Raw genomic sequence first — 26,496 nt, 5'->3', positions numbered from 1 at the left:
TTCACCTTTCTATAGGCGAATGGTAGTAATTCAGCTTCCGGTTTTGTAAATTCAAATGTACACAAAGCGTAGTCGATTCGTATAATTTTTATTTCTCAAATATCAAATATCGTTGATCGAAAATTTAATTTCCTATACGCATCTTATTCCAAATACTTCTATTTCTCTCAACACGTTTGAAAAAACGATAACAAATACAGTTTCATTTCACCCATTAAATATTCAAGTACGGACACTCTATCGAGTTTCAATTTTAATTTTCTCGAAAACTTGAATATATTTATTATACACACTCAACATTTACTACTCGTTTCCACGCTTTTAATTTTCCTCGAAAGCCAATTTTAACGCGAGAAATAAAATATAATTTCTTCCGCCAACAATCCCTTCGTGTTCCTCCGTTTGAAAAATCAATTTAAAAAAACTTATATACATTCACTTGGAGCTAAAGCGTGTATTGAAAACTTTTCTCGCCAACTGCACCGTTACGCATCCATCGCATTACGGCTGTATTATTATTGCATTCGCTGCGACGTATCCCACGCTCACCGCATCGTTATTACTACGCGCATTGCATTCGTTAAATCCGCGTTAAACATTTATCTCGACGAGTGCAATCGAACCTCTTCGATCGTCAACTAGGCTACGTAGGAAAGTGGCGGATGTCCGGCAGGTATACGGGCGAATATCCATCCATCCCCGGATTGAAATCGCGCGATAAAAAGGACGGTTGGGGTCGGTTGGAACGCGCGGGGAAACGGCGAATTACAGCTATCCGACCCGTCCAACGGCCTCGAGCAGCGCGACGCGACGCGTACGCGCGCGCGTGCAACGGTACGCCGCATTTAAAATTTAAATGTTCCGCGTCCCATCGCGCTTTACGTATCGCCTCCGCTCCTCTTCTCCCAACCGCCCCCTCCCCCCATATTTTTTCAACCGCCGCGCGAAAATCATTTCCCCGCGTTATTCCGCGCGAATATCGCAGCCGTAAAAATAACGAATAGTTGTCGAGGTTCTGCGCGTGCCGTGTGTACACGGAGAAATCGGTTTATATATATATAAATATAAAACCCGGGCGTGTTTCGAACGGAATTTTGGAATTTTGTATCGTTGTGATTCGGTTTTGGAACACGGATCCGGAGATCCGAGGATCGATCTCGTATGGCATAGAGATTTGCCTAGTTGGCTTTCATTTTTCCATCCTGCTTGTTACGTGTTTAATATTTTTTTCTTTTTTTTTTTTTTTTTAATAAATAGTGGAAAGCGTCTCAATTGGATTTCAATTTAATTCTACGTGTCTGGAATAATCGATTTTTTTTTTTTTTTTTAGGAAAATCCGGATGAATCGAGCTAGAAATAAATCAGACTTGCGTGTATAAAGTATTTATACTCTATATAGTGTTGTATCGAGTTGATTGGAAAATTCGTTTTTTTTTTTTTCTTTAAATTATTTTGACCAAAATTTTTATTAATTTATTTAATCTTTCTATAAAATCTTTCATTTCTGTTCGTTGAAAGATATACTTTTTACGATCGATTAGATTTTACGATCTAATTTTCGCTGTACGATGAAATTGTAAATTTTTTTTTTTTTTTGCAAATTTCTGATAATCGTATAGAAAAATTAAATTAGAAAATTCTATTGTGGAAATTTATTTTTTTATAGAAATATTTAGGGGGAAAATCGCTTAGAAAAGGAAAATTAATCCCAAATCTTTAGTCGATAACGCGATATAGAACATGGTAATTTCGTCGTGGACTACTATTACTCTACGTCATCTGTTTCTGATACATCAGATAATAGGAAGTTCGAATAATAGGATCTTGGATAATCGAGAAACCATAAAGTTACGGTCGAGTTAAGTCGGACCTCACCTCGGCTCGAAGCCACATTTCCCAACAAGACCATGAAATAATATCGAAAAGCTCCTCTTTGAATTATATAAATTAAACCACTCAACTGCATCAAGATATATGCTTATTATTCATTATTCCGCTTACTTATCTACGTGAATAAATCGTGAATTTGAATTTCTTCCCCTATCATCTATTCTCACCGTGACGTATTTTGCAAAATAAAGAAAAAACGTTCAGGTAGAAAGGAAACAAGATCAATAGACAACGAGAATCGAGTTAAAGATCCCTTGAAAAACAACCGATCTTCCGTTTATTTATTTCACGTATTTATTTCCACGCAAGAAAAAAAGAAAAGGAAATACATAATCGATTGATTCCTGTCTTCCCATTAAAGTTAAAAATAAAGGTACTAAAGATAAGGAAGAATAAATAAAATAAAGGAAGCAATTCTGACGATCGTTTAATCTCGATATTCCCGGGATAAGCGATAAACCTAGGCGATTATGCGTGGAGGAACGAACCGATTGAACCAGTTTTTACATAAATTTCCCGAATAACTCGAATAAACTCGACAATTCTAAACAGAAAATAATGTCTCATCGACCCTGTTATTCTACGAATAAAATTAAAAATTAATATTAAAACAAACTACTCAAAAGAAGATAAATTGAACAGCATCCCGAAACCATTCCCCATCTCTCTCGATTTCTCTCGCGTAATAACGCGATTATGCAAAGGAATAACCGATTGAACCGGTCGTCAAGGTAAACCGGAACAAAACGAACCCCAAGAATCGAGAGATTACCACCGGGAGAGGAATCTCTCTCTCTCAAAGAAACAAACTGGTACGAACAGGTGGCGCTATATCTAGTCGCATCGAGATCGAAAATAGGAAAAACGAGGTTGTTACGCTTGGGTGAGATCGCCGTTTTTCGAGATCTCGGCCGTCGCCGATCAGAATTTGCGGCACGAGTTGGAAAAAATCCAAAGGCGGCAACTGTAACGCGCTTCTGCATGGACGCGCAAAGGGGGAGCGAGTCGTCGGTCGTCTGGAACGAGGAGGAGAAGGGGGAGAAAGGAGACGGGAGGGAGAGGAAGGGAGGACGGATGGCCAAACTGGATGGAGGGAGATTGAAACGCACGGAATAAATTTCAGCCAACGAACAGGGACGAGAGGGAGAGAGAAAGAGAGGGAGATTTAATTAAAGATGCATTGCCGCTTCATCTCTGAAGTTGAATGGAAGCGGAGTCCAACTTGCACACCCTCTCCTCCATCTTTCTTTCTTTGATTATATCGAGGAGCGATGGCTAATTTTTTTACTCCCAAACAAATCTACCCCTCTTGTCGAAAAATCCTTGTGGAAACGGAAGTTTTCTTCCTTTTGCCGATAAATTATATGGAATTGATTCGCTTCTATCTACGGAATGAAGAAAGAATATTTTTTGAATAATGCGGGATCGATGGGAACGTGAAATTGAATTCGCGAGATTAGTGGATTTTTGTAATTATTTCCGGAAGAGAATATGTTTTTGATGAGGGTGAAAAATATTTGTTGTGAAAATATGTACGCAAAATTTATTTTCATCCGCCGATCATCGGTGAATTTAAAAAAATGATATTTTAAAATTCGAAAGATACTTTTTATACTTTGCTGAGAAGAAGCTTCTAAAAAATGTACGTGCAAACTTTCGTTGCAAAGATTTCGATCGAAATCAAAGTAAGAGGTAAAGGTAAAATGTTGACGATACAACTTTGAAATTTCCGCTTTTTCGAGCGGAAGAAAAATACCGTCAAGTTCATCTTTTCCCTGCAAGTTTCGGATCGAACCAAGATCGCGACGAATCCGCGCGTCGTGATGAAACAAATCGAGGACCGACACGATTAATAAAGATCAAGAATTAAACCATAATCCAGCTATCAACAGGCGGTTTAAAAATAATTCGATAAACGTGTCTGTGACGCGTCCATCAAACGTGGTAAACGCGTACGGCTTTCAACGATATTCGCGATTCTTTTAACCCGGGCGAACACCAGCCGAGTCCACTTGAATTAATTAAACGTTCGCGCGACCCATTTCGATTCAGCCAAAGGAACGAAACGCATGCCGGCCACTGCGGTCGATGGAAATTATTCGACCGTGTTATTTTTTTATCAAGAGTCGAACATCCGATATACACATATGTATATATATTTTTTTTTGTTTCTTTTTTTTTTTCCTTCTTTTTTATCTGTTCGATAACGCAACGTTCGTTTCTCCGTGGTGAACGGTGGTGAAAAATTTCCACCGAGCCAGAAGGAATCACTATAGTCGGCGCGTTGTATCCGATAAAATCATAGCCGTATTTAAATTGTATATTCATCGAAAAATATACGCGCCGTCAATTAAAACGTCCCGCCTATCGATAAAATCCTCCTATGCAAGAGAGGGATTAAAATAAAAAAAAAAAAAGAAAGAGGTGGGTGGAGTAATTCTATGTATCAAGCGAGAATTCTCGTATCCGCAAGCCAAACTATTTAATCAACGTATAATCAACGATAATTCGAGAAAAAAGCCGAGATTTTGCTTCGTACCCCGATTTCTTCGAAAAATAACCCCTCACCCGGAATATTTTGCGGGATGGAACATCCATTGGGAAATTAATTGAAAATGAAAATGAAAGATATTTTTGTAATTGTAAACGAATAAGAGAATAAAAATTCTAGGATTTTAGGGAAATCGAAACAAACGTTATTCCACTATTCTACGATATTTTACACATACGTATATACACAAAATAGAAAAGCAACGTTCGATGGATTGGAGTGATCCTTTCCGATTTGAATTTAAAATTCTCTCCTCTGCCATGCAAAACGTCGCGAAACGGACACGCTACGAACAATTTGGCCGATCTTGATTTCCGATGATCGTGAAAAGGCAAGAGAATGAGATCTACACGCCGCTGTCCGGGCGTCTGGTTCACGATATTGAACGACAGTTGTCCGGCCGATAAACCGGTGGAAAGATTTATCGCTGTCCAACCATGCTCTGTCAGATAAGAAATAAGTGGCGCAATGATGCACGTTACGTCTGCTCGTCATTAATGCGGCAAGAACGCCGACAGCATTCCAAACAGTCAACGGGGTATATAAAATACCTTCTTTCTTCTTCCCCCCACAGTCGTTTCATAGGATGTAGACATTCTCTATGAGCGTTCGTAGGTCATGAACACGTAGCCGGGTGTCTCGAGTGTCGGAAGGGAAATTCTATAACGCGCACGTGTTTCGAATTCGAAGAAATCTTCGAAAATTGTTTTTTTTTTTCCTTTTTCTTTTCGATGATATTTATGAAAATGGAATAAGATCTCGTGCGAAGAATTGTATGATTATATTTTTATTTTTATTTTATTTTATTTATATTATTTATTTATTTATTTAATTTTATTTATTTATTTAATTTTATTTTATTTTATTTATATTTTTTAATGGGAATTATTGCGATATTTTAAAGATATCCGAGGAGAAGAATATTTTTAGAAGGGAAATTACGATTTTTCAATTACTTTATCTTCGTGGAAAATAATTCGTTTTCTAACATTTTCATTCCACCATCCGAAAATATATAATGTATTTTTGTAACCGTATCCGTTCAATAGCATAGAATAATCGCGTTTCAAAATTGAGCACGCACAATGGCGCGTGATTTATTGATCAAGGACCGCAGATTGCACAATCGCGAAACACTTGTTGCTAAAATCCCAAGCCTGAAAAATGTCGCTTCGCTTGTGCAAACACAATCTGTCGATATAAAATTTTGCGATTAAGAGAGACGAATATCGATAGGGGGAAAATATTTGTTCATATCGAAAGGAGCTTGATGCAATCCAAAGACCAAAGATAAATATGATTTAATCGCAGGAAGGAAGAATTAGCAACATCGACAAGAATATTATAATCCGATACATCTATGAATAAAAAAGCTGAAAAAGAAAATGATAGAAATTTCTTACATTTAAATTTCATCGCAGAGTTGGTGTAACATGCATAATTTGCAGCAATTATCCAATTGCGTATTTATCGATTTATTATCTTGGCACGAATAAGAGATACATCGATCACAAATTGCCAATTAATATGCCATCGTCCAAATGTAAAAGCGATCTACGACAATTCGTGTTGTTGCAATCTTCGATGAAATATCGAGGTTGAAAATCAATCTTATCTCGCCATTACAACGAGTTACATATTTTTCCACTGAAGAATTACCGTAATTTCGATATACTCGAATGGACGACAATAATGAATAATAGAATAATAGTCGAATGATAAATGGGATAAAATATCGTAAAACTGAATATTGAATATGTATTTGTACTGCAGGACAAGTGGCGTTCGTCATCTCGTGGAGATTAGATTAGAAATGTATTAACCACTTCGACCACGTATTAACTTCAAATGTGAGGTTTTCATTTAACAGGTCGAATGAAATTTTATTATAAATCCGTCAAACATCCGCGTTGTCAAAATTTTATACAATTTTTCTCTCGATCGATTTATCAGACGATTATCGAGTTCTATTTTCCAACGTTACGATCGAAAAAAAGAAGAATTTTTAAAAAAAAAAAATATCAAAGAATAAAATTCTGATACCGCAGATATCACAATCTTTCAACTAATAATAATCCTAGAAAAAAAATATTCCAAAAGAAAAATATTCGAATATTCTAACAGTTTAAAATCGAAACGTTCTACGTGTCTTATCTGTACAAAACACAAAAAGTAAAAGAAAAAGAAAAAAGAAAAGAGTAATAAACGCGATTGTCGCGTAATCACAATATCGATGCTACGATGAGAAGTGGAGTCGGTTAACAGGCCCTAATTGCAGGGTGCAAGAATCGAGGGAGCTGCAATATTGATAACAATATGAACATCACTGATGTACGCACTGGTACGAATTTCACGTGCACCACTCGTAATCGCGACTACGATCTGTAGTATGGACTGTTCGTTCATAATTTTCCATTGAAATGGAGCAACCACTAATGGAAAATGTAATTCCAAGTCTTTGCCTTCTGGCATCGTTGCTATCGGTGGATTAACGTTTAATCGTGGAATCGAAGGTAAGTAAAGTTTTATACCGCGAAACTTTCATTACATGAACTCTCGTTATCCGAGTTGTACTTGGCGGTGCGAGCATTCTGTTATCCGAACATTTCATTATTCCATTTTTATCCATAATGTTTAGACTCATCCTGTATGTGTACGTGACTCATCGTGTATGCACATCGTTGATAATGATGTGATATAACGAACGTTATTTAATTTCTGGATTTTTATTTTAGTGTTAAAAACCAATGTTAATGATCGATGAATTTATTAATTTTAGGTAAAACTTCTGTTTTCTTATGTCAGATATACACGTCTTCTTTTATTCGATTTTTATCGCTGATTTAAAGAAAAATGTTACGTATCGTTAAATAGCAAAAATCAAATTGAAGTGGAATTAAATATTAAATTAGGTAAAATTTAATCATGAAGCAGAAAAGATGAATCATTCTTATTTTACAATTTGATAAACTCCGACAATGAACGACATTCACGAGCGTTAAAAGGCAATAAACCGTGATCGATTAACACGGTTCAAGTAAACCAAGCGCACCCTAGTTCGAAGGCCACTGTCACTCCGATAAACGTATGACTGCAAGGTCGCTCGAATTTAATTGATCCAGGGCCGCTTTAAATAGAATACGAAACCGATAATTTTTTATTCGCACGAGCAACGAAAATAAACCGTATCCTGGATTGAAATTAATTACAATTATATTCCATATAAAAAAAATTCTCATTCTAAGAATTCTTCTCTAATAATTTAATTAATTTTGCAAAAAAAAATTGCTCCATCCTTCACTTCATATCTCCTCCATACTTTACATCTACAGTGATCATTAAGTTCGCGTGCAAAATGCACTTATTCGTAATTCGAGGATAAATTTCAAATGGGGAAACTTGGACAAATACATATCGCAAGCTATCGAAGCTCCTGGCAAAGGAGAATCGGTATGGAAAAAGAAACAACTGTGCAAACAGGGATCCGCCAATTCCCAGAGACACGAACGTAACACACGCGTCTTATATACGCTTTCTGATCACGTTTGCGACTTGACGCGAAATGAATTCAAATCGTCGTGCAAATAACACGGGCTAACGCGACGGAGTAACGTTATATCAACAGAGGGAGAGAGAGAACGATGGACGTTCAATGGACGCGTCACAAAGCGACCAGAAAATCGCCATCACCCCGGAGAACTCAAGAGCTCAAGCTTCGTTTTAATCCCCTTCGATCGAAACCCTCGCTATTAGCGAGTCAGAGATTGCGAACGGGAGTTGAAAATTTTGCGAGACGAGTCGGGGCCGATCGATGCTCCATTTAAAATGCTAAACGAATCTGGCGAATATCAATGGGAGAGGCAACCGCTGGCCACCGGAATGCTCGTTACAGGAAACGAGAGATCGTGTAATCAACGACTGTTCGGACGATGCCCTGCCGTTTATTATCCGGACAACATTTTCGTTCACGATCGAAATTGAAATTTAGGGTGAAACGATCTATTTAACGAAAATTTAACGAGCTGGCTTTAAAGTTTTAATTCGAAAAGTAAGTATTTATTAATTTTTTTGGAGCTAAGATTTGAAGAGATTTTAATTCGGAATTCTTTTCTTTTAGAGAAATATTAACTAATTATATAAAAGGAAATCTTTGTCAAGTTTACTTGAATTACTTCATTTTTCTTTTCATTGATTCAGAAAGGAGATATCTAATTCGTTTACTTTGTGATCAGAAATAACGAGATACACACGGATAGTACATAAGTACACACACATACTATGCTGGATATCAAAGCGGCTCAGGTATCAAAGCGAAAAAGTATCGTAAATCGATTTTTATCCTGGCTACTACTTCGTACCCTATTCCAAGTGAGAATTCAAAAGAATCCCGATGCATAATGCGGACAAGAGCACGTCAACCTTTAGGTGTACACCGTTAATGTAGGTCGCGTGTACTATGCCTCCTTGTTGGAGTGGTGTAACTGGGTTATTCGGTATTAACGAAGGTAAGTTCATATAGACTGTTCAGTCGTGTACTTTTAATCAAACGAAAACGAGAAGCGTGCATATCCAATTTCGGAGGAAACTTCAATTCAGTCGATTAAACCATAACCTTGAATAGTGGATGGCGTGTTGCGCGTCGTTACGATACACGCATCTCACTATCGATTTCGCGATATCATTACGAGATGTAAACAAATAGATAATCCTATTTCTATTTATTTAAAATTCGCGGAAATGAGGGAACGTGTTCCGTTTTTTCAGTTTACATATTAAGGTTATACAGAAGCTAGAATCAATCGTAATAAAAGAATTAAACACTCATTTTATATATTTCCATAAAAGAGTTCATAAAATGGAGTCGACTGATACGAGTCCGAATGGTTCGCGTAAGCACACAACGCTTCGCAAGGCGGGAATTCGAACGATCGTTTCGGTACGCTAGCGGCCAAAGACGTCGCAATACGCGGGTATAAAGAGGTGAATCGACTTACCTAAGAATTAACCGGCCAGGAGGAACGTCCTCGCAATCTCGACAGCGTTGCTTCCGCCGTGGCATCCATACACTTCTGCACACTGGACACACGCGAGCGGAAACGTGGTTGGCGAACAGGCACGACACGAACGAACGCACAACGAGGGATCGAGAACTCGATGGTTCGTTAGCGCGACACACGCGATAAGGAAAACTCGATTTAAACGCAGAGGTTAAGTCTCGGTCGACTTCGAACTTTCTTTCGCGAAGGTTGACAGGTGACAAGCTCGCGTCGCCGGGTGAAAACGGAACTCGAACGAATCCTTTCGCGATACTCTCGATACTCGCACGCCGAGAGACCGGCTTCGACTGTCGAGCGACGCTTAAGCGAGGCTTGCTAGCCGCCGCTGCTGTCAACGACACGCGGACTCCGCACCCTCTCTCGTCCCTCCACGCGGCTCGTCCATCGGACCGCGACTACGCTATCTATCCCTTCGACCGACGTATCCCCACCCCGCGACGCGGCGCCGCCGACTGATCACGAACCCTCGCGAACACCACCGAAACACCCAACGCGCATGCGCCCGCTTATTATACCCGCGCCGAATGAATTTGTACGCGAATTAAAGTTTTCATTTTATACGTTACGTCCAGTTTCCATGAATCGGGTTGATGAAGATAGCAGGCATTCTGATCTGAAAATGGAAACGGTGATATTGAAAGCGTGGTTCGAAAAATATTTTATATTGGAGAAATATTTAGTTTTGTATAATTTGGAGCGATGAAGTAAAGACACAATTTTTTACTCTGCAACATTTAATTTGTTTTGATTTATTTTTTGAGCGAGTGAAATAATAATTATTTTACTCCAAGTATAATATAACGCGAGGTAAAATATGGAAATAACGTTTATATAATCTATTAATATCAAGCATACTTTATCGGATTAATACTTAATTTGTTCAATAAATTGAATGATATTCTGATTATATCGGTGATTCGGTTAATAACTCTTTAGAATACGAAAATAGATTTTCATCAGCGCGAAGCATGTATTATTAAATTTACTCGGTAAATAAAATTTTAATACGACGAATCGATTTGTATCGATATCAAATGTAATTATTTATTCATCTATTTTCGGCTCGTTTTGTCCATAATTCTATTATCTTTTTGTATCTTAAATTCGTAAATTTTCTTTAACAAAAATAATACAAAAATAAAACAAAAATAAAGAATAGCGTTCACGAAAGATTATGAAAAATTAATCTTCTACGAAATACAGAACTGATATTTTAATCACGATTTAAAACACTGTAACGTCGAATCAAACTCTAATATCGTAGAACAGAAAAATGAAAAGATACGAATATTTCAATCTTCTCTTCCTGTCTTTAATTCTTAATCTACGTCTATTATGTCGAACAAATCAGACTTAATCATCAAAATTTCCCTGATAATTCCTATCTCTCTAACGTGCATACAAAATGAATAGAATTATGTAATGCCTGACCTTGTTCCTTCGGCCAGAAGCTCATCCTGCATTGGCATGGTTGCTATTAATCTTGCCGATAAACCAATTACTATCGCGAAAACCGGTTGAACTATAAGCCGCTTAAATATGTACAAGTTCGTACGTGGCACCGGAAGAGCTTCCGAAATATTAACGCCTCGTGTCCTCCATCGGCCAATATTAACGCGATTCTCGTCGAATTGAAAGCGTTTAGTTTAAGCCTTTCGCATCTCGCGATTCCACGTCATGTTACGCGATGTTGGGTGTATGCAAGATATTCTGTATGCAAATAGTTGCAAATATAAGACAAGAATAACAAATATAATACGTGGATTTATTTTAGAATTTAAAATTTTTTTTTTCGCAACGATTTTATACTTTATACTATTATTATTACTATTATATATATTATTATATTTTATACTATTATACTTTATACTTAATTATTCTACGCTCAATTCAATAATTGTTTGCAAGCTTTATTCGTTACAAAAATTTATTCCTGCTTCGTCCAAGATAATATAATAATGAAAATGAATTGAATCAATTTCAATTCAAAGAAATTCAATAATTTTGCTATTAAGTTGCCTATTTCTCGCAAAAGTCCATCCAGTTTCCATTGCTAAGCAAAATTAGTAATAAAGCACATAAAAAAATTAGCGATGAAAATTAAATTGAAACATTACGTGGTATTTCGTTCGTACTGTCGCATAATCAATACCATGTCGCGGATTCCTTAAATACATGGTTATCCAACAGTCACACGCTCGTGACGGGCTTGGGTTAGAAGAAAAAAAAGAGAGGAGACGAAGAATAAGAGGAAGACGAGCTGTCGAGTGTCCTGGGGCGGTTAGCAAACCGCGTAACCGTGACGAAAGAAATCGAGCCATTACGAGCGAGCCGTTCCGCAGATTTAAATTCTAATTCGAGGTCGGTAATGGTAGGGCTCGGTTAAGGTGGCCAGCCGAGGCGAACTAATGCCCTCCGCCACCGCGAACACCCCCGAGGAATTTGTAAATTCGACGCTGCAAGTTTTAATCGTCCATCAGGGAAGAAACGAGGGGCACGAACTTTTCGCATAATAATTCTTTCCTACCCTCGCCGCGGCGCGTCCACCCTTGCGTCGAAAAATGTCCACTCTCTCGTGGATTCTACGTACGCGAATTAATACCCCTTCTTTTCAACTTGGCTCTGATGAAATAAACTTGGGAGATGCCGTTCTTTTCTTTCTTTCTTTCCTTCTTTTTTTTTTTTTTGGAATTATTCGTGTCTCTGAGATGTGTAATGTATTTATCGAGATCTTGGGATTTATCGCGTAGAAGAGTTAAGAAAATGAATGTTTTGGTGATGTTTTTATTTGTTAATGTTTAGTTTTTAATGTCGAAGATGTAGCATTTGTGTATATTTTGTTTTTTAAAAACGAGAGAAGAATAAAAGTTAAGATGAGGAAATAATTAAGAAGATTCGAAAATCTCTGCTGAATTAAAGCCATCGATATATTTTAATTTTTAACGTATAAAAAGTATGGAGATGTTTGTTGTAAATTTTCGATTTTCCTTTTTTTAAATAAAAGATACAATGATACTCGTGAGATGTATATCGGACTCAAAATTCGAAAGTTTCTTACGAAGTCGTTGCTCTTTTGACTCTCTTCATTCCCTGAAGAATTTATATATTTATTTGGTCTGTTGAATTATAAATGTTTGAGGATCGAACAAAATAATTAATAAGTTATGTAACGATTTCGTATACAGGAATATTTCGAAAAGCAGTAAAAGGTTTTTGTAAGGAAATCCCAAGGGTTTGAAACAACTCTCAAAGTTGTGGAAGCATGGATATATTCCTAAGAGATACAAGGCGGTTTTAGCTCTAAAATATAGCCTAGGAATATTATTACGTTGTATTATATTATAAGTTACAACTTTATCACTTAATATTCTTTTGTTAAAAATTACAAGCTTTTTTTAACGTTTCTGTATTTCTAATATTTTCATGTAATTTAATTGCTCTTCTCGTTTAAAAAATTAAATTAATTTTTGTACAAAGTTTCTCTTGAATCGTATTTATTATATTAACATTTAAATAATAATTAATTAGAAATATTTGACAAAAAGAAGAATCTAAGAAACATCCAATTTTGTAATTTTTTCAAATTAGAGATTTGGAGATTTAAAGTGGATAATAATTTCAAAATGAATGCGAAATATCAAAATGGATGATAACAATTGAAGATTTAAAGATTTGAGTTAGTAATAAGGAAGCGTGAAACAAGCGGAAACTGGGAATAAATAAATATGCAACAATGATATCGAATTCCTAGTGAATTCCAAGTAAATTCTGCAAAGCATATGTACATCTGTACTTGCTTCCAGATATTGTAAATTCACCTGGGAAATCAGACGTTTCTCCTTAGCTACTTGATAAACGCTATGTGGAAAGATCTCGACATAATTGTGTTACATCGATTTGGGAGAAAAAGTCTCCTGTGTTGCAAAATCGATACTTCTAAAAATTTTTTCGACTTAATTCTTTCATTTTTCAATCATTCACATTATCATAAAATTATAAAAACAAATTCTATCCTACTAATTAACAATATTCAAATATTTTTCTATTCAAATATTAGCTCTTATTAGCTCTTAATTAACTCTTTAATTTAATTTTTTTTTCCTAACATTTAGTGATATTATTCATTAATTTTCTACACTAATTCTTTCATTTTTCAATCATTGACATTGTCATAAAATTATAAAAATTCTATCCTACTAATCCTAACCTAATATTAATTCAAATGTCTTCAATTTAATATTTTTTTTTCCTAACATTTAGTGATATTATTCATTAATTTTCTACACTAATTCTTTCATTTTTCAATCATTGACATTGTCATAAAATTGTAAAAACAAATTCCATCCTATTAATTCTATTAATAATATTAATTCAAATATTTTCAATTTAATATTTTTTTTCCTAACATTTAGTGATATTATTCATTAATTTTTTACATTTTTCAATCATTGACATTGTCATAAAATTATAAAAACAAATTCCATCCTACTAATCCTATTATATTTATTCAAATATCTTTAATTCAATATTTTTTTTCCTAACACTTAGTGATATTATTCATCAATTTTCCGCGCTAACTCAAATTAAAAAGCGAGAGCACGAGCAAACTCCATTAAAAACTTTAAGAAAATAAATTTAAACCGTGAAAAATTATTGTTGAAGGCAGTGTCCACCATCGATCAAGAACAAGATCGCCAACACGGTGTATATTTCACAAGAGCTGCGCAATTCCAAGTCGCCACGCAAGTGTACGTTGGGTACCTAGGAAAGCTAGCTCGGGGTCCAGTTTTTACGAGGTGGATACATCTTCGCGACTCGTATCGCATCTTCGTGGAGTATTTGACTCTCGAGGTCGTGAGTTCAGTGGCCGGTTGCAGGATTCTCTTGGCCAGAAGTATTTCTCTCAAGATCGGGCAGTTCACTTTTTACGAGGAGCTTAGTTACAACCCACGATGCACCAACCGCGATATAATCGTCCAGATACATCCAACAGTGAAACTCGGTCTTGTTCGACCAGTAGTTATTTTATGGGATCCTGTCTCATTGCACTCTAATTGAGAAAATTTGCGGCGTCCACAGTGCTGATTTAACATACTAGAAGTGTGGGAATCTTTGATTCCATTTCCAAGAATTTTGTATTGGAGTAATAGCAAGCACGCGAAATACTATTTTCTTAGACATAGGATTCTTATTCCTCCAATTTATCGAACGTTTTAAAGCAATTTATACCGAATGGATGATTATTTTCAAAAGTTTGGCAATAACTTTTGCAATACCTTCCATATTTAAATTTATATTATCTCTGTTATAATATTTCCATTCGCAGTATAATTTATAGATATCTAATATTAATCTACCTTAAATCTAACAAAGTGAAATTTCCACACTGTACATCAATCTGTATAAAAATTTTCTAATTTTTCCAAATGGAAATTATTCATCTCTATCGAAGAAATAAAATAATCTTTAAGTTAAAATCATGCGTTCAAAAAGATGGTTCGACTTTTTTCTTCTTTTTTTCAATCATTCTTGATGATGTTCTAAATCGTTAACGAGAGCTACATATACTCAAAGAGCGATAAAACTAAATTGAATTCGTTTACGATTCGTAAGGGAATAGACTTTTAAGACGTTCGTAAGCGCGGTGCATAGACCGAGCGCCATTGTGCACGTCTGCAATTAACGCTGATTATTATTCGAACGTCGCGCTGCCCTATCGAAATTCGCTCTGTAAAGCTTCTTGGCCGATAGGTTACCGCTTAAAATGCATAGCGTCTCCTGGCCGAACGACACTGAAAGTGTTTCGGGAATGTACATTGCCGATACATCGAACATTCGATGTTATCGAAATGCAAATAGAAACTTGCTCTGCCGTTTCCTCGTGTAAGCAAATTTGCTTATTTCGCTCTTTCTTATTTCATACGGGGGAAATTTAGAAAATTTTCCTACCCTTAATCCTGACAAAGTTATCTGCAATATACTAATTTAATTAGTAATGAGTAATTAATTATTTCTTTTTTGGGAAAATAAATCTGAAATTTTAATAATGTGTTTCTATCAGAATTTTGCTGTTATCGTTTAAAAAATTCGGTCCTAATCCATTCTCCAAGTTAAATATATCGTACTTTTAATCTTCTTTAATCTTTTTATACACGAAGACTTTTTTTTAATACAATTTTTAACACGTCTGCTCTTTATTTTCATGGGTATAAAAAATTCATAGAAATTTTCATGAATAAAAGATATCATTAAATTTTAATAAAAAAAAAAAAAAAAAGAAAGAAAGAAACTAAAATTGAATACTAAAATTCTGAAACTCCATTTCAGATTATATTATGGATTAATCCATACAAGAGGCAAACTCCAAGAGGAAAAACTCGCCGTCACTCGTTGAAAGTTGAAAAGTTGAGAATTAATTTTTTGTTTGAATAATTGATCTCTTAAAATCGATAATTGAACTCCAATTACTCCGTATTTATTAAATTAAGCTCGAAATCAAAATGATAATCGATGATGAAAAATGAAGAGACAGATTAAATAAAAAATTCCGGTAGATCGTCAGATCGACGCATAGTCCCCATTTGTTATTTCTTAATTTTTCGAACGAAGACACGTTGTTAAAGAAAAGACTCGCGATAATTTATATTGGGCGAAGTCAAAACAAAGTGCGATGAACACAAAGACGGACGAATGGATTAGAGGATACCGCCTTTTGACCGAGCGTTCGGCATCGATACTGACAAATGATCCTTCCCTTTGAAGTTTCCTAGCGCCGCTTCAGTTCGTCATTGGTAAGTGTCCCGAAAGCATCGTTAAAGTTTCGAGTGTCAAACAACGCAACAAATACTCGTGATTTCTCGTTATTTTATTTATTTTCCGTATATAAATAATGAGAATTAGCAAAGAGATTGACATGTGAGAATTGTAATTTTATTAATTATTATCATCCTTACCTTTTGTTCAAATATTTCGATAAAGTATTATTTACAGTGTTATTTGCTCGATCGTTTCAATTTGAGTACGATATATTTCGCATTTTTTGATTGTCATTCGATCATACGGTGTGCAAATTATGTCGTGACGGTTTTTTTTAGTGTTTCGTGTCGTTGATTGTACGATTAATCGATGATTGAGTGCGTGCGTGGTACCGGTTCTTTGTCACGTGGTAATGGAGTCGATGACGTTCTAACGGATTTTTGCTCGAAAGTTTCCAGGACACATCGATCCACGTGGTGAAAATTTATCGTGTTTTGATCGGTGTCAATGAAGACAATTATTTTCCTCGTTTTTCTTTGATTTTAAATAAACTTTCGGATCTGATCTAGCGTTTCTTATTTATTCGTATTTTTCTTGAAAGTGTTATTGTTACGAAGTTTTCGAAGTGTCTTTCGTAACACTTTATCTGGTTTTCTTTAATTTTTGTTAAACTGTTCAGCTTATCGTAAAATGTCATTATAGTATAATTTATTCGTAGCGTTTTTCATTAATTTATAGTGCAAACAAAGGAAATAATTCTCTTATCTCTCTTTTATTTTACTCGAAAATTCGATCTATTTTCTTTATCTTCTGTGTCGTATCGTGAAATTATGTAACACGTTTTGAAATTTTCTGTGACAATTTTCCTATTTTTTTTTTTTCTGTCACTTATTATATTTGTCGTATCACGTGAACTTGTGTTTGTGAATTTTAAAATCTTATCCTCTGTTTTAAATTTACGATAAATTTATTTCTTTTATAAATAATTTTTACTCAAATTGACGAATCTCTTCTCTTATCGTTGCGAAATTCTTCGGATTTTCTGATGACAATTAATATGAAATTTCAGTTATCAAAACAAAGATGTCGTCTCGACGCGAAAAGGACGTAACAAAAAAGAGAAGACGATGTACACTTGCAGTGGTTGTAAATACGAAAGTCCACGACAATACAACGTGCAAAGGCACAACGAAAGGATTCATTTGAGGCAAAAATTAAACATTTGTTGTGGTAATTATACGCTTGTCAAAATTATTAATTTCATTCTATTAGAAAAGATATTCTAATTACTAAAAAATTGTTTCAAAAGAATTGTTAAACACAAGACAGATTTTATAGAAATTGATCAGTTTAACTTGTACGAGTCGTAATTTTTGACTAATTCGATTAAGAGAATAAAATTGTCAATCGATAATTAAAATATTTAGATGATTAGCAACGGTTCAAAATTAAAACTAAATATCTCGGTTTTATGATCATTGGGCTTCGTTATATTATTCACAATTGGTGGGTTAACCGGGATTATATTATCTAACTCGTCAATTGATATTATTTTACATATTATATAGTCGATCATTTTCATTATATTTTATCCATAGGAGCAATATTTGCAATTATTTCAAGATTTATTCATTGATACCCATTAATTACAGAATTATTATTAAATGTTAAATGATTAAAAATTCAATTCAACTTTTTTTCCTCGACATTTTTTAAGATTAATATCTATACCAAGACGATATTCAGATTATCCTTCTTCAGAAGTGTCAAAAGTTTGAATCAATCACCTGTTCTGAATTCCTCATAATTTTATTGGGCCACGATCCAACTGGATTAAAAATTTATTTACTTCTTCTCTTATCAAATTTTCTTAATCTTAGAATAACTTCCATTATAAGTGTTACCAAATATTATACCATCGGTGATATCGCTATGGTTCAACACTCTATAATCTTGTAAATACTAGAGAATACATTGTGCACGCGTAAAATAGCAAAAGTATCGAGCGAGACGAAAGCTCGGTGGAAAGTCGAGAGAAGGGATCGTTTAATATACACAATCTTCGTCTCTTATTTCCAAGATCGGTTCTTATTATCTCGCTCTAAATAAACCGAACCGATCCTCGATCCTCCATCGAAGATACTATTGCCACGCGTTCTTTGTTGTTTGTCAGATAAACGCGCCACCCTTATATTTCTGGAGCACTCTCTAATAACAATCCGAATCTCCTGGTTTCAATTACGTTTTCACGATTTCTGCCGTGTTGGTGGTGGGCCTTTATTATCACCTACGACCTCACACAATGATCACTGCACGAAAGTTGGCACGACAAAGAGTCGATACGCGAATTTATTTCGCCTACAGATAATGTTTAGGGGTAGGAATTCGTTCATCTGCTCCTTTGTTGACTTTTAATTTTAAATCGGTTCGAATTTTTTCGATCGGAATATAAATTTCATCGGATATCCAAACTCCAAAAATATTACTTTTTAAAAGATATTAATCGTAGTTATTTTTCTTTTTCGAGAAAAAAATTTGGGAAAATAATTATGAGTGGGGATTAATTCGATCCATATTCGTTTCCAAAAATAAATAGATTCACTCCAATGTAAAATATGTATCATTTCTCACATTTCTATAAAAATATTCTACAAAATTATGGACGTAGATCTTGATGTTATTCGTGTTATTCAAGTTTATCCCTCCTTTATTTTAAAATTTTCAAATAATGGCAATTTTTTTTTCTTTTTCAAAAAAATCTCAAAGCCATAACATGCTTTATTTCCAGTCACTCTATTCAATTTCTGACTAATCCATAAATTATAAATTACCTTCGTGCCAGATAACGGTTTCTTCTAAAGAAATAAAATTCTCCACTTGCTGCTGCAACTTGTAAATATACATATGAATCATATATACGTATTGATCAGGATGAAAATCACAGCAAATATATCTTATTAATTAAACGATTACTCCAATTTAATCCATTATTCAAAAACGGACAACTTACACACTGTTTACAAGCTACAACAACCCAAGATCGAGCGATCGAACGACGAAGAGACTGATCGAAATCCATTTACCCCCTGCTTACAGGCGAGACTTTCTTCACCAAGGGGGACTATTACGTCCACTGCGAGCTGTGCCATCCAGAGTCACGAACTCACGCGATCACATCCAGGACCAAGTACAAAATCGTGAACAACGACGTGTTGCCGGCCGATCAACACTGTTCGAAATGGCCGAGGCAAATAATGGGGAAATCGTACAACATGAGATTGAGATCGTCGAACAGTATCCGTAAGAACGATCGCGTAGAAGAGTTGAGAACGAAAGTAAGCTACGAGTATTCGGTGAGTTGCAGAGAGTTCGATATAGAGAACATACCTTTGATAAGTTTCATCACCGATCCACGATTGAAGTCCCAATGGCTGGAGCGCTTGTCCACCGCCTCGAGTGCGATCGACAAAGCGGAGCCGGAGAAGGGCGAGGCGGGTGAAGAGACGGTGAAGATCGAGATCTCGTCCGAGCAAAACATCGAAAAGACAGTGTCCACGAACGAGGAGGAGAACGTGAAACGGACCAAAGTTTCCGACTCCACTGTTTCGTCCTTCTCGCTCGAGTTACCCGCGAAGAAGCTTATTTTGCACCGGTTCAGATCGAGCGTGCGCGAATTCGAGATCCCTTTGCGAGAACAGAACGGGGGCGTCAATAGTAATAACGGTCAAAGGGAATCGGCGGAGAGAACGGTTAAAAGTGTCATCCCCGCCGCGCGGCAGAGAAGAAGGGATAGGGGGTGCAAACGCGGGGGTAGCAATAAGGAGAATTTATCGAATTTTTCGTTCAGTATGGAGCAACAGTTGAATATTAAGTTGGATACGGGGATCACGGTGCCAATGGCCACCCAAGTGCACAGAGATTTCCTGGCAGCTATCGATTTTGACAAATTTAAAATATTTTGAGATTTTTTTGAGGGAGCTTGAGAAGACCAAGTTGGAGAATGACCAAAGGTAAGTTTCTTTTTTATATGTATATAAGATAATTTCGTTGAAAAATTAAGAATCTCTCCTGAAAAAATGACGAATGATAGTAAATTCGGAAAGAAATCGGTTAAAAGTTTTTTCATTCGTTTCTATTTCTTTTTCAGATGTTTTCAAGAAAGTATTTATTTTTATACCAAAGAGAATGAATAAGATTAGTACTGAAATGGATGTGATACAATTATATATATATATATCTAATAAACAATAATTAATAAGTTATATTATAAGATATAAATAATATAAATATAAATATAAATATATATACATATATTTTTTTTATAAGTCTCGTTCGAAGCAATAAATGGATGAATCTTTTTCAACGATAAATGTAATCTTTCAAATAGTTTCTATTCACGAATCACGTAACTCCGTTATTATTTTAATAAAGTGCACTTTAAGACTGAAATTATGCAGCGAAACGCTTGTCTTGCATAAACCCACACTTGATATCTCCCTCCTCATCCTTGAACGTTCTCTGCCTTCAGGATAGTAGTACGTCACTTTCTCAACGCGTCAGCATTTTGTTTAATACCGGCCATTTTAAACTCTTTATAACCTTTCCCGGGCAAACCAAGTTTCGAAACTTCCCCTTTTGAACGCTCTCTCGAAGAAGAACGTTTCACCGTAATGCAGATTCATTTGCATGGTATATTTCATTTTTGCGATCCAGTTTAGGAATTCAGTTCACGGAGTGACCCGGAATTTTCTTGTTCAAGATGGCTCGCTCGTTCGGGTGAAATTAAACACGGTAAATGGAGATGTCGGGTATTTAAATATCTCGAAAGAAAATTGTTCGAGAGATACAAAATGCCGGGATAGTAATATTCTTGGATATAATAATAACAATATCTCAGTTTAATTCTTTGAGAAATCGCACGAATCAAATTTTATAAATTTGTTTCACCTACGTCAAAAATATGCCTGTATTATTTAAATATCGTTGAAAGGATGTAAACGGTATCGTTTCTCTCTAAAAATACACGTTTACGTTGAAATTAAATGAAATTAAACATTGCACCCTTGTAATCGAGCGATAAATCACGAAACGAACAAGGAAGTAATCCGTTGTTGCACGGAGTGTAATATATCTCAGACACGGCGCGATATGAAATTTTCCAAAACTTTGGAAGTACGGTGAATAGAGATAGTTTCATAAACAATACACTTTCCAATTCTGTATTCGCGTGGATTCTCTACGGGGGATACCGTGGTGTACCCTGTAGGGCGGAACAAGCGTTTCGCAAATGCCCCTGGTCAGATTTTCATTAGACTTTCCAGAGGAATTTCACCGGGAATCGGATTAACCAATTTTAGTTTCGACGAGGAGATACAAGAGATTTTAATTAGCAATAGGGGCAGATATGACGGATTACGAGTTTACTCGACGTACTGAATCGTTCATTAGCAGAAAGTTCGAATCGAGCAGATTAAAGAATTTTATTATTTTGAAATATTTAATCAATCGCTAGATACATTCTTTCCATTATTAATATCTAATAATAACTTAATTTCTGAAAAATGGCAAAGATCAAGATGGAACATTTTTAAAAAATAAAAAGAATTGCTACAAAGAGCTATTCTCCCCATATTTTCCATTGGTGCATATGGATATTACGTGGCTGTCGATGCTTTTGTCCATCGATACAATAATAGCTTCTCTTTCGATCCGTGCACAGTTTTTTGGAAACTATATATTCGCGTTGCCGTGAAATACGTAATATCGAAAGCGAGACGGGACAAAGAAACGTGAAGAATCGTTAAACGGAATTTGACAAAGGCGCGACACAATGTCCAAAATCCACTCGCGCGGGGGATACGAATGCACTTGCTAATTATTTGGTTGTTGAGTATCTAACGAACCGTGACTACTCATTGTCCGGTTCGTTAACACCCCAACCTCGCGTACACCCTTGCTCCTCGCTGGCACACGAACGGAACGAGATAATTTCTCGGTCCAATTGTAACGTGCATCACATCTTAGCTATACTTCCGTTTCGAAAATAATACCTTCCTCGATATGTTTCAAACGAATCCGAGATCTGCGTACGATTAATTGGACATCTTCTTAACCGAATCGAATATTTATCCTTCGAGTTTATCTTTCGTTATACATCAAAATGATTGTATTTCTTCAAGAATGCAATTGGCTCGTAATTATATATAGATATAAGAATTCTTTATTCTATCTTTAAAAAATGAGAGGAAAGGCAAATTTCTTTCCGTTAAATCGAAATTTTATCACGATAAAAAGTTTGCCACAAATTACTCTCAAATAAGAAAAAGTCATCAAGGACAGATTCAAAAGGAACGCAATGAGATATGAAAAAAAAACAAGCAAATATCCAAATACGTATATATATATCCTTGATAACCTATATCTATCGTTCCAGCTACCATTTTTCACCTAGAAGATTCCTACGTCACGACGTAAAAAAGAAAAAAAAGAAGAGAGAATCCACCATTTGTCTCTATTAATTCACGCTACATTTATCGCTCGAAAGCTTTATTATCGCGCGATAAACGCGTTCCGATTTTATTCCTCGAGAAGGATTGGAAAAAAATTGTTTCATCGTAGAGGGATAGCCGGTGAAAATTAAACGAAGCGGGCGATCAAGGCCGAAAAACGAAGAAACGGGTGGTGGTTGCGCGAAAACGCTGGCGTTGCGACTCTGTTGTGGATATTCGGGGAGGGGGGAGAGAGGAATATTACGAGCAAGGGAGCAACGTGGAGGAACCTAAACGAGTCTAAAGTACCCACTTCTCTCCTACTCAAACTCGTTTCACAACGCGAGCGTAACCGAGTGTTTTCCTCGATGCTCCTTGACCGAGTTTCTGATGCTTTCGTTGTGGACACAGAGACACGTATATATACACGGTGGATCCCCTAAACGCGACACGGTTTCACGGATATACGCGAGCCCCTGTCAGAGTGGAGGCCGCTGCAACTTTGTATTCCCTGCGAAATTTATTTGGTCGGCTGGCTTTCGTCAAATTTCGAACACCACAATGGCAAGTTTGTCGGCGTGTTTGCTTTGATAATTTTGAGGAAAAATTATACATATCGAATGTTATCGATAGAAATATAAATAAACTTTTTATTAATGTAAATGAAGAAACGAGGAGGAGGAGGAGGGGAGAGAATTCACGAAATTGATAAAAAAACAAAACAAATTGATAAAAAACAAAAGTGAAGTAAATCGAATTTTTGAAAAAGGGGGGGAAAGATGAATCGTTTAATTTTATTATTTTTCTTAACCCCGATTCTATTTCGCGTCGCGTGATCGAACGGCGTATATTCGTGTAGCTTACGTACGTTGTTACGGGACTCGTACTTGGATCTTTAGTTTAATCAGGTAATGCAGTTTGCCGGATACCGGCAACCGATGCACCGTGGAATATTACTGACAGTCACCTCGCACACCCTTGCACGGGTGATGTATTATTAATTATGCCAACATGGAGCTATTAGACCAAGACAATAGCCTCTAATCTCCATGTACTGAGGTAATAGCACATTCAGAAACGTACGTAGGGTATTCTTCGCCGAACAATGATACCTACCGTGCGCCATTCAGCGAGTTCATCGAACAATCTTAGCAAAAGAACCTGTTGAAATGTTCCTCCGATTATCCTGCATCCACTCTCCTTTCAACGATTTCACGAACGATATTAAGGGAATGAAAATTTTGTTCGTCCCTCCCCTCCCCCAATCTTCCTTAATTAATTTAATTAACGAATTGTATTTTGGTTAATGTATATTATGTAATATATATTACTGGATCGATCGATATTTGTATATTTTACGACAATTTGTGAAGTGCACAGGTTTAATTTATAAATTAAATCCAATATGTATTCACTCGGTAGAGGTTACGACATGTTACGTTGCAGACAATGCTGCTGGAACATATTAATGAATAACGTTGTTGTTCTACGCACTATGTTCTACATGCTACTCTTTGTTTTCATCCTGGGTTTGCTTAACCTTTCTTGACGGGGTTATATTTTACTTGCAAATTGCTTCATCCGTTAGAACTGTTATGTCGATTGGAAATTATTATTTAACGAATTGCTTTCGATATGAGTTGAACGTAAAAATTAGAATACTCGCGGATAAATTCTTTTTGTTCCATTAATTGTGGAAGCTAATTTTAAAATTGCTTGCAAAAATTTAAATAACCACAAATATTAGATTTCCTTAAAATTAATCTTTTTGCGAATATTACAATTTTTTTTGCAATTTTTCGTAATTATTCTACAATCTCGAGTATTCGAATCTTATTAATACGGAACAGAATACGTTTTCCAACTGGTTGGCCCTTTATCTCAAGAATTCGACACACATTCGCCAATATATTTCCGCCGGTGAATTAACAAGGCGGCACAATTTCTGATGGACTCAGAAGTGGCACTTAGATGCAATTTCCAGACGATCGTTGCACTCGGCTGGTGCAACGCTTTATCTCCGTCTAACGAAGCTGTGGTCCGAGATTGCGGCACGTGGAACATCAGGAACTCGTTAGTGCGTGAAGCATCCAGGTATTCCGGAAACTAACTCCATTTACCACCGGTACCACGGTGCAGATCAGAGAGGCCTGACCGAATTAGAACGTTTCGTCCCTTCGAAACGTAATTTACGTTTCCACCGGAACGAATTGATTTGCTGCTCTGATTTGAACCGTTAGGTATCCATAGGTGAATCATTGGTTGTAAAATAATCGCGACGAAGTCCTCTGGTCCTTGTTGAAATTCGTCCCAACATTTATTCGTTCGTTTCCTTTCCCTACTTTCTTTCTTTTTATTTTTTTTCCTTTTGTCATTTCGTTCGTTTTCGTAAACAAGAGGTATCGATCGATCGACACGGTACAAAGTTTTCTTTGCAAATTAGTTTGCATCGATTTAAATTGGCTTTCATCGACGAGCGTGAAACGCACAGAGGCCCACGTTTGTTTTCTGGAACTCCGCTCGAGTAAATATGGCCGCTATTTGTACGGAAACTTTTGTAACAATAAATAAATCGCTCGAATTTACTTGTTTGCCGAACTAAAACTGTTGACCCTTCGTTCGTCAGTCAGTTTTTTAATAAAATTTCTATTCGTTACACGAACGACGCTCGTTAAAAGTAAAGCATAAATGGTATCAATCCCTCTCGACCTCGTTTAATCCCTTCTTCGAGTATTTTAGCTAGAGAGCATTTTTCTATCTATTTTTGTATTTTGTCATTTTATATTAATACCTTTGTGTCTGTTACTCGTTTCGATTAATTAAACGATCTAAAAGTTCTTTGAGAAATTCTATAAGATAACTAAATAACAACAATGACAATGACAACGTTTCAAATGACAATTTGTTTCACAAATATTTTATTCGACTATTTTTACGAACATAAATACAAGAATTAACTAGATTTTCGATTTTTGAAATGACGTTAACCTAACCTCAAATACGTTAACGTAATTTGTACGAATTTCGTGAATAAATAATTAAGAATTAGAAAATGTGAAATTCACTTCGTAAAACTTTCTTCATTCTTTGAAGCATGTTTCAACGAGAGTGTTGACAAAAATATTAAAATTTCCTAGAAATTATGCGTATTATAATTCCCTAGCTTCCTTTAGACTTTCAGTTCGCTTCAGTCTGTACCAAAGTTCAAATCGAATCTATCCTTGTCACACCTTAATAGAATCCATTCCATGTCCTCGTCCCATCCGCGCCAAATATTCCAATATTCGAACCATTTATTTTTCTCTACTCGATCATTCGCTCCAGATTCCAGCAGAATATTCGCCGTGGCGCAACGATCGCACGCAAAGAGGAATTTCTCTTTCACATCGGCTCACGCGGGCAAAAATTATACAATGAGTCGGTTGCGTCGGAGGCACGCTCGCTAAGGGTTGGGCAGAGAAAAGAGGGGTAAAGAGACGCGGTAATTATTATCATTGGAATTTATGGTGACACCGGGATTACCCTTTCTCCGTGTTCACTGCCGCGCAACTGCAAGAAACTATTATTACCCTCGCTCGTGTTTCTTGTTTTGCCATACCCCTGTCCCGAAGGACACACTCGTCCTTAGGTGAAACTCATAAATCAGCCTCTCTACCCTGGCTGCACACGCGTCTCGTCGCGTTCGAGTAGAATTTTGCCGCGATAAAAAAAAGAAAACGGGAATCGAACGATACAAGTGAACACGATAAGGGAA

At 36.1% G+C, this 26,496-nt stretch overlaps 2 protein-coding genes across 9 annotated transcripts in view; one reads left to right on the top strand and one right to left on the bottom strand.

Moving 5' to 3' along the window:
- LOC108004003 (putative polypeptide N-acetylgalactosaminyltransferase 9) overlaps positions 1-26,496 on the bottom strand; it is a 326,811-nt gene that overhangs the window by 281,712 nt on the left and 18,603 nt on the right. For all 8 annotated transcript variants that reach the window (XM_062084087.1, XM_062084088.1, XM_017066613.3 and 5 more), the window contains one exon: positions 9,436-10,111. The gene's annotated coding sequence lies outside the window, so the exon portion shown is untranslated. The remainder of the gene's footprint in view (positions 1-9,435; positions 10,112-26,496) is intronic.
- LOC108004006 (uncharacterized) lies at positions 16,278-20,700 on the top strand. The gene is made up of 4 exons (XM_028669856.2): positions 16,278-16,413; positions 17,324-17,484; positions 19,351-20,264; positions 20,402-20,700. Exons 1-3 carry the CDS (start codon positions 16,388-16,390, stop codon positions 20,214-20,216), a joined length of 1,053 nt encoding a protein of 350 aa, XP_028525657.2. The 5' UTR covers positions 16,278-16,387; the 3' UTR covers positions 20,217-20,264; positions 20,402-20,700.

The sequence above is a fragment of the Apis cerana genome, linkage group LG13, assembly GCF_029169275.1.
Source record: "Apis cerana isolate GH-2021 linkage group LG13, AcerK_1.0, whole genome shotgun sequence".
NCBI classification, from domain to species: domain Eukaryota; kingdom Metazoa; phylum Arthropoda; class Insecta; order Hymenoptera; family Apidae; genus Apis; species Apis cerana.
Note: the sequence above shows the minus strand (reverse complement) of the source record. Positions and strands in the feature narration are given on the sequence as shown.

What these genes read in the sequence shown, in the direction of transcription:
- LOC108004006 (XM_028669856.2), top strand. Translation starts at nt 16,388, where the DNA reads ATGAGAATTAGCAAAGAGATTGACAT. An exon ending in ATTAGCAAAGAGATTGACAT is followed by an intron (nt 16,414 to 17,323) that starts GTGAGAATTGTA and finishes ATGAAATTTCAG; the next exon opens with TTATCAAAACAAAGATGTCG. An exon ending in AAAATTAAACATTTGTTGTG is followed by an intron (nt 17,485 to 19,350) that starts GTAATTATACGC and finishes CCCTGCTTACAG; the next exon opens with GCGAGACTTTCTTCACCAAG.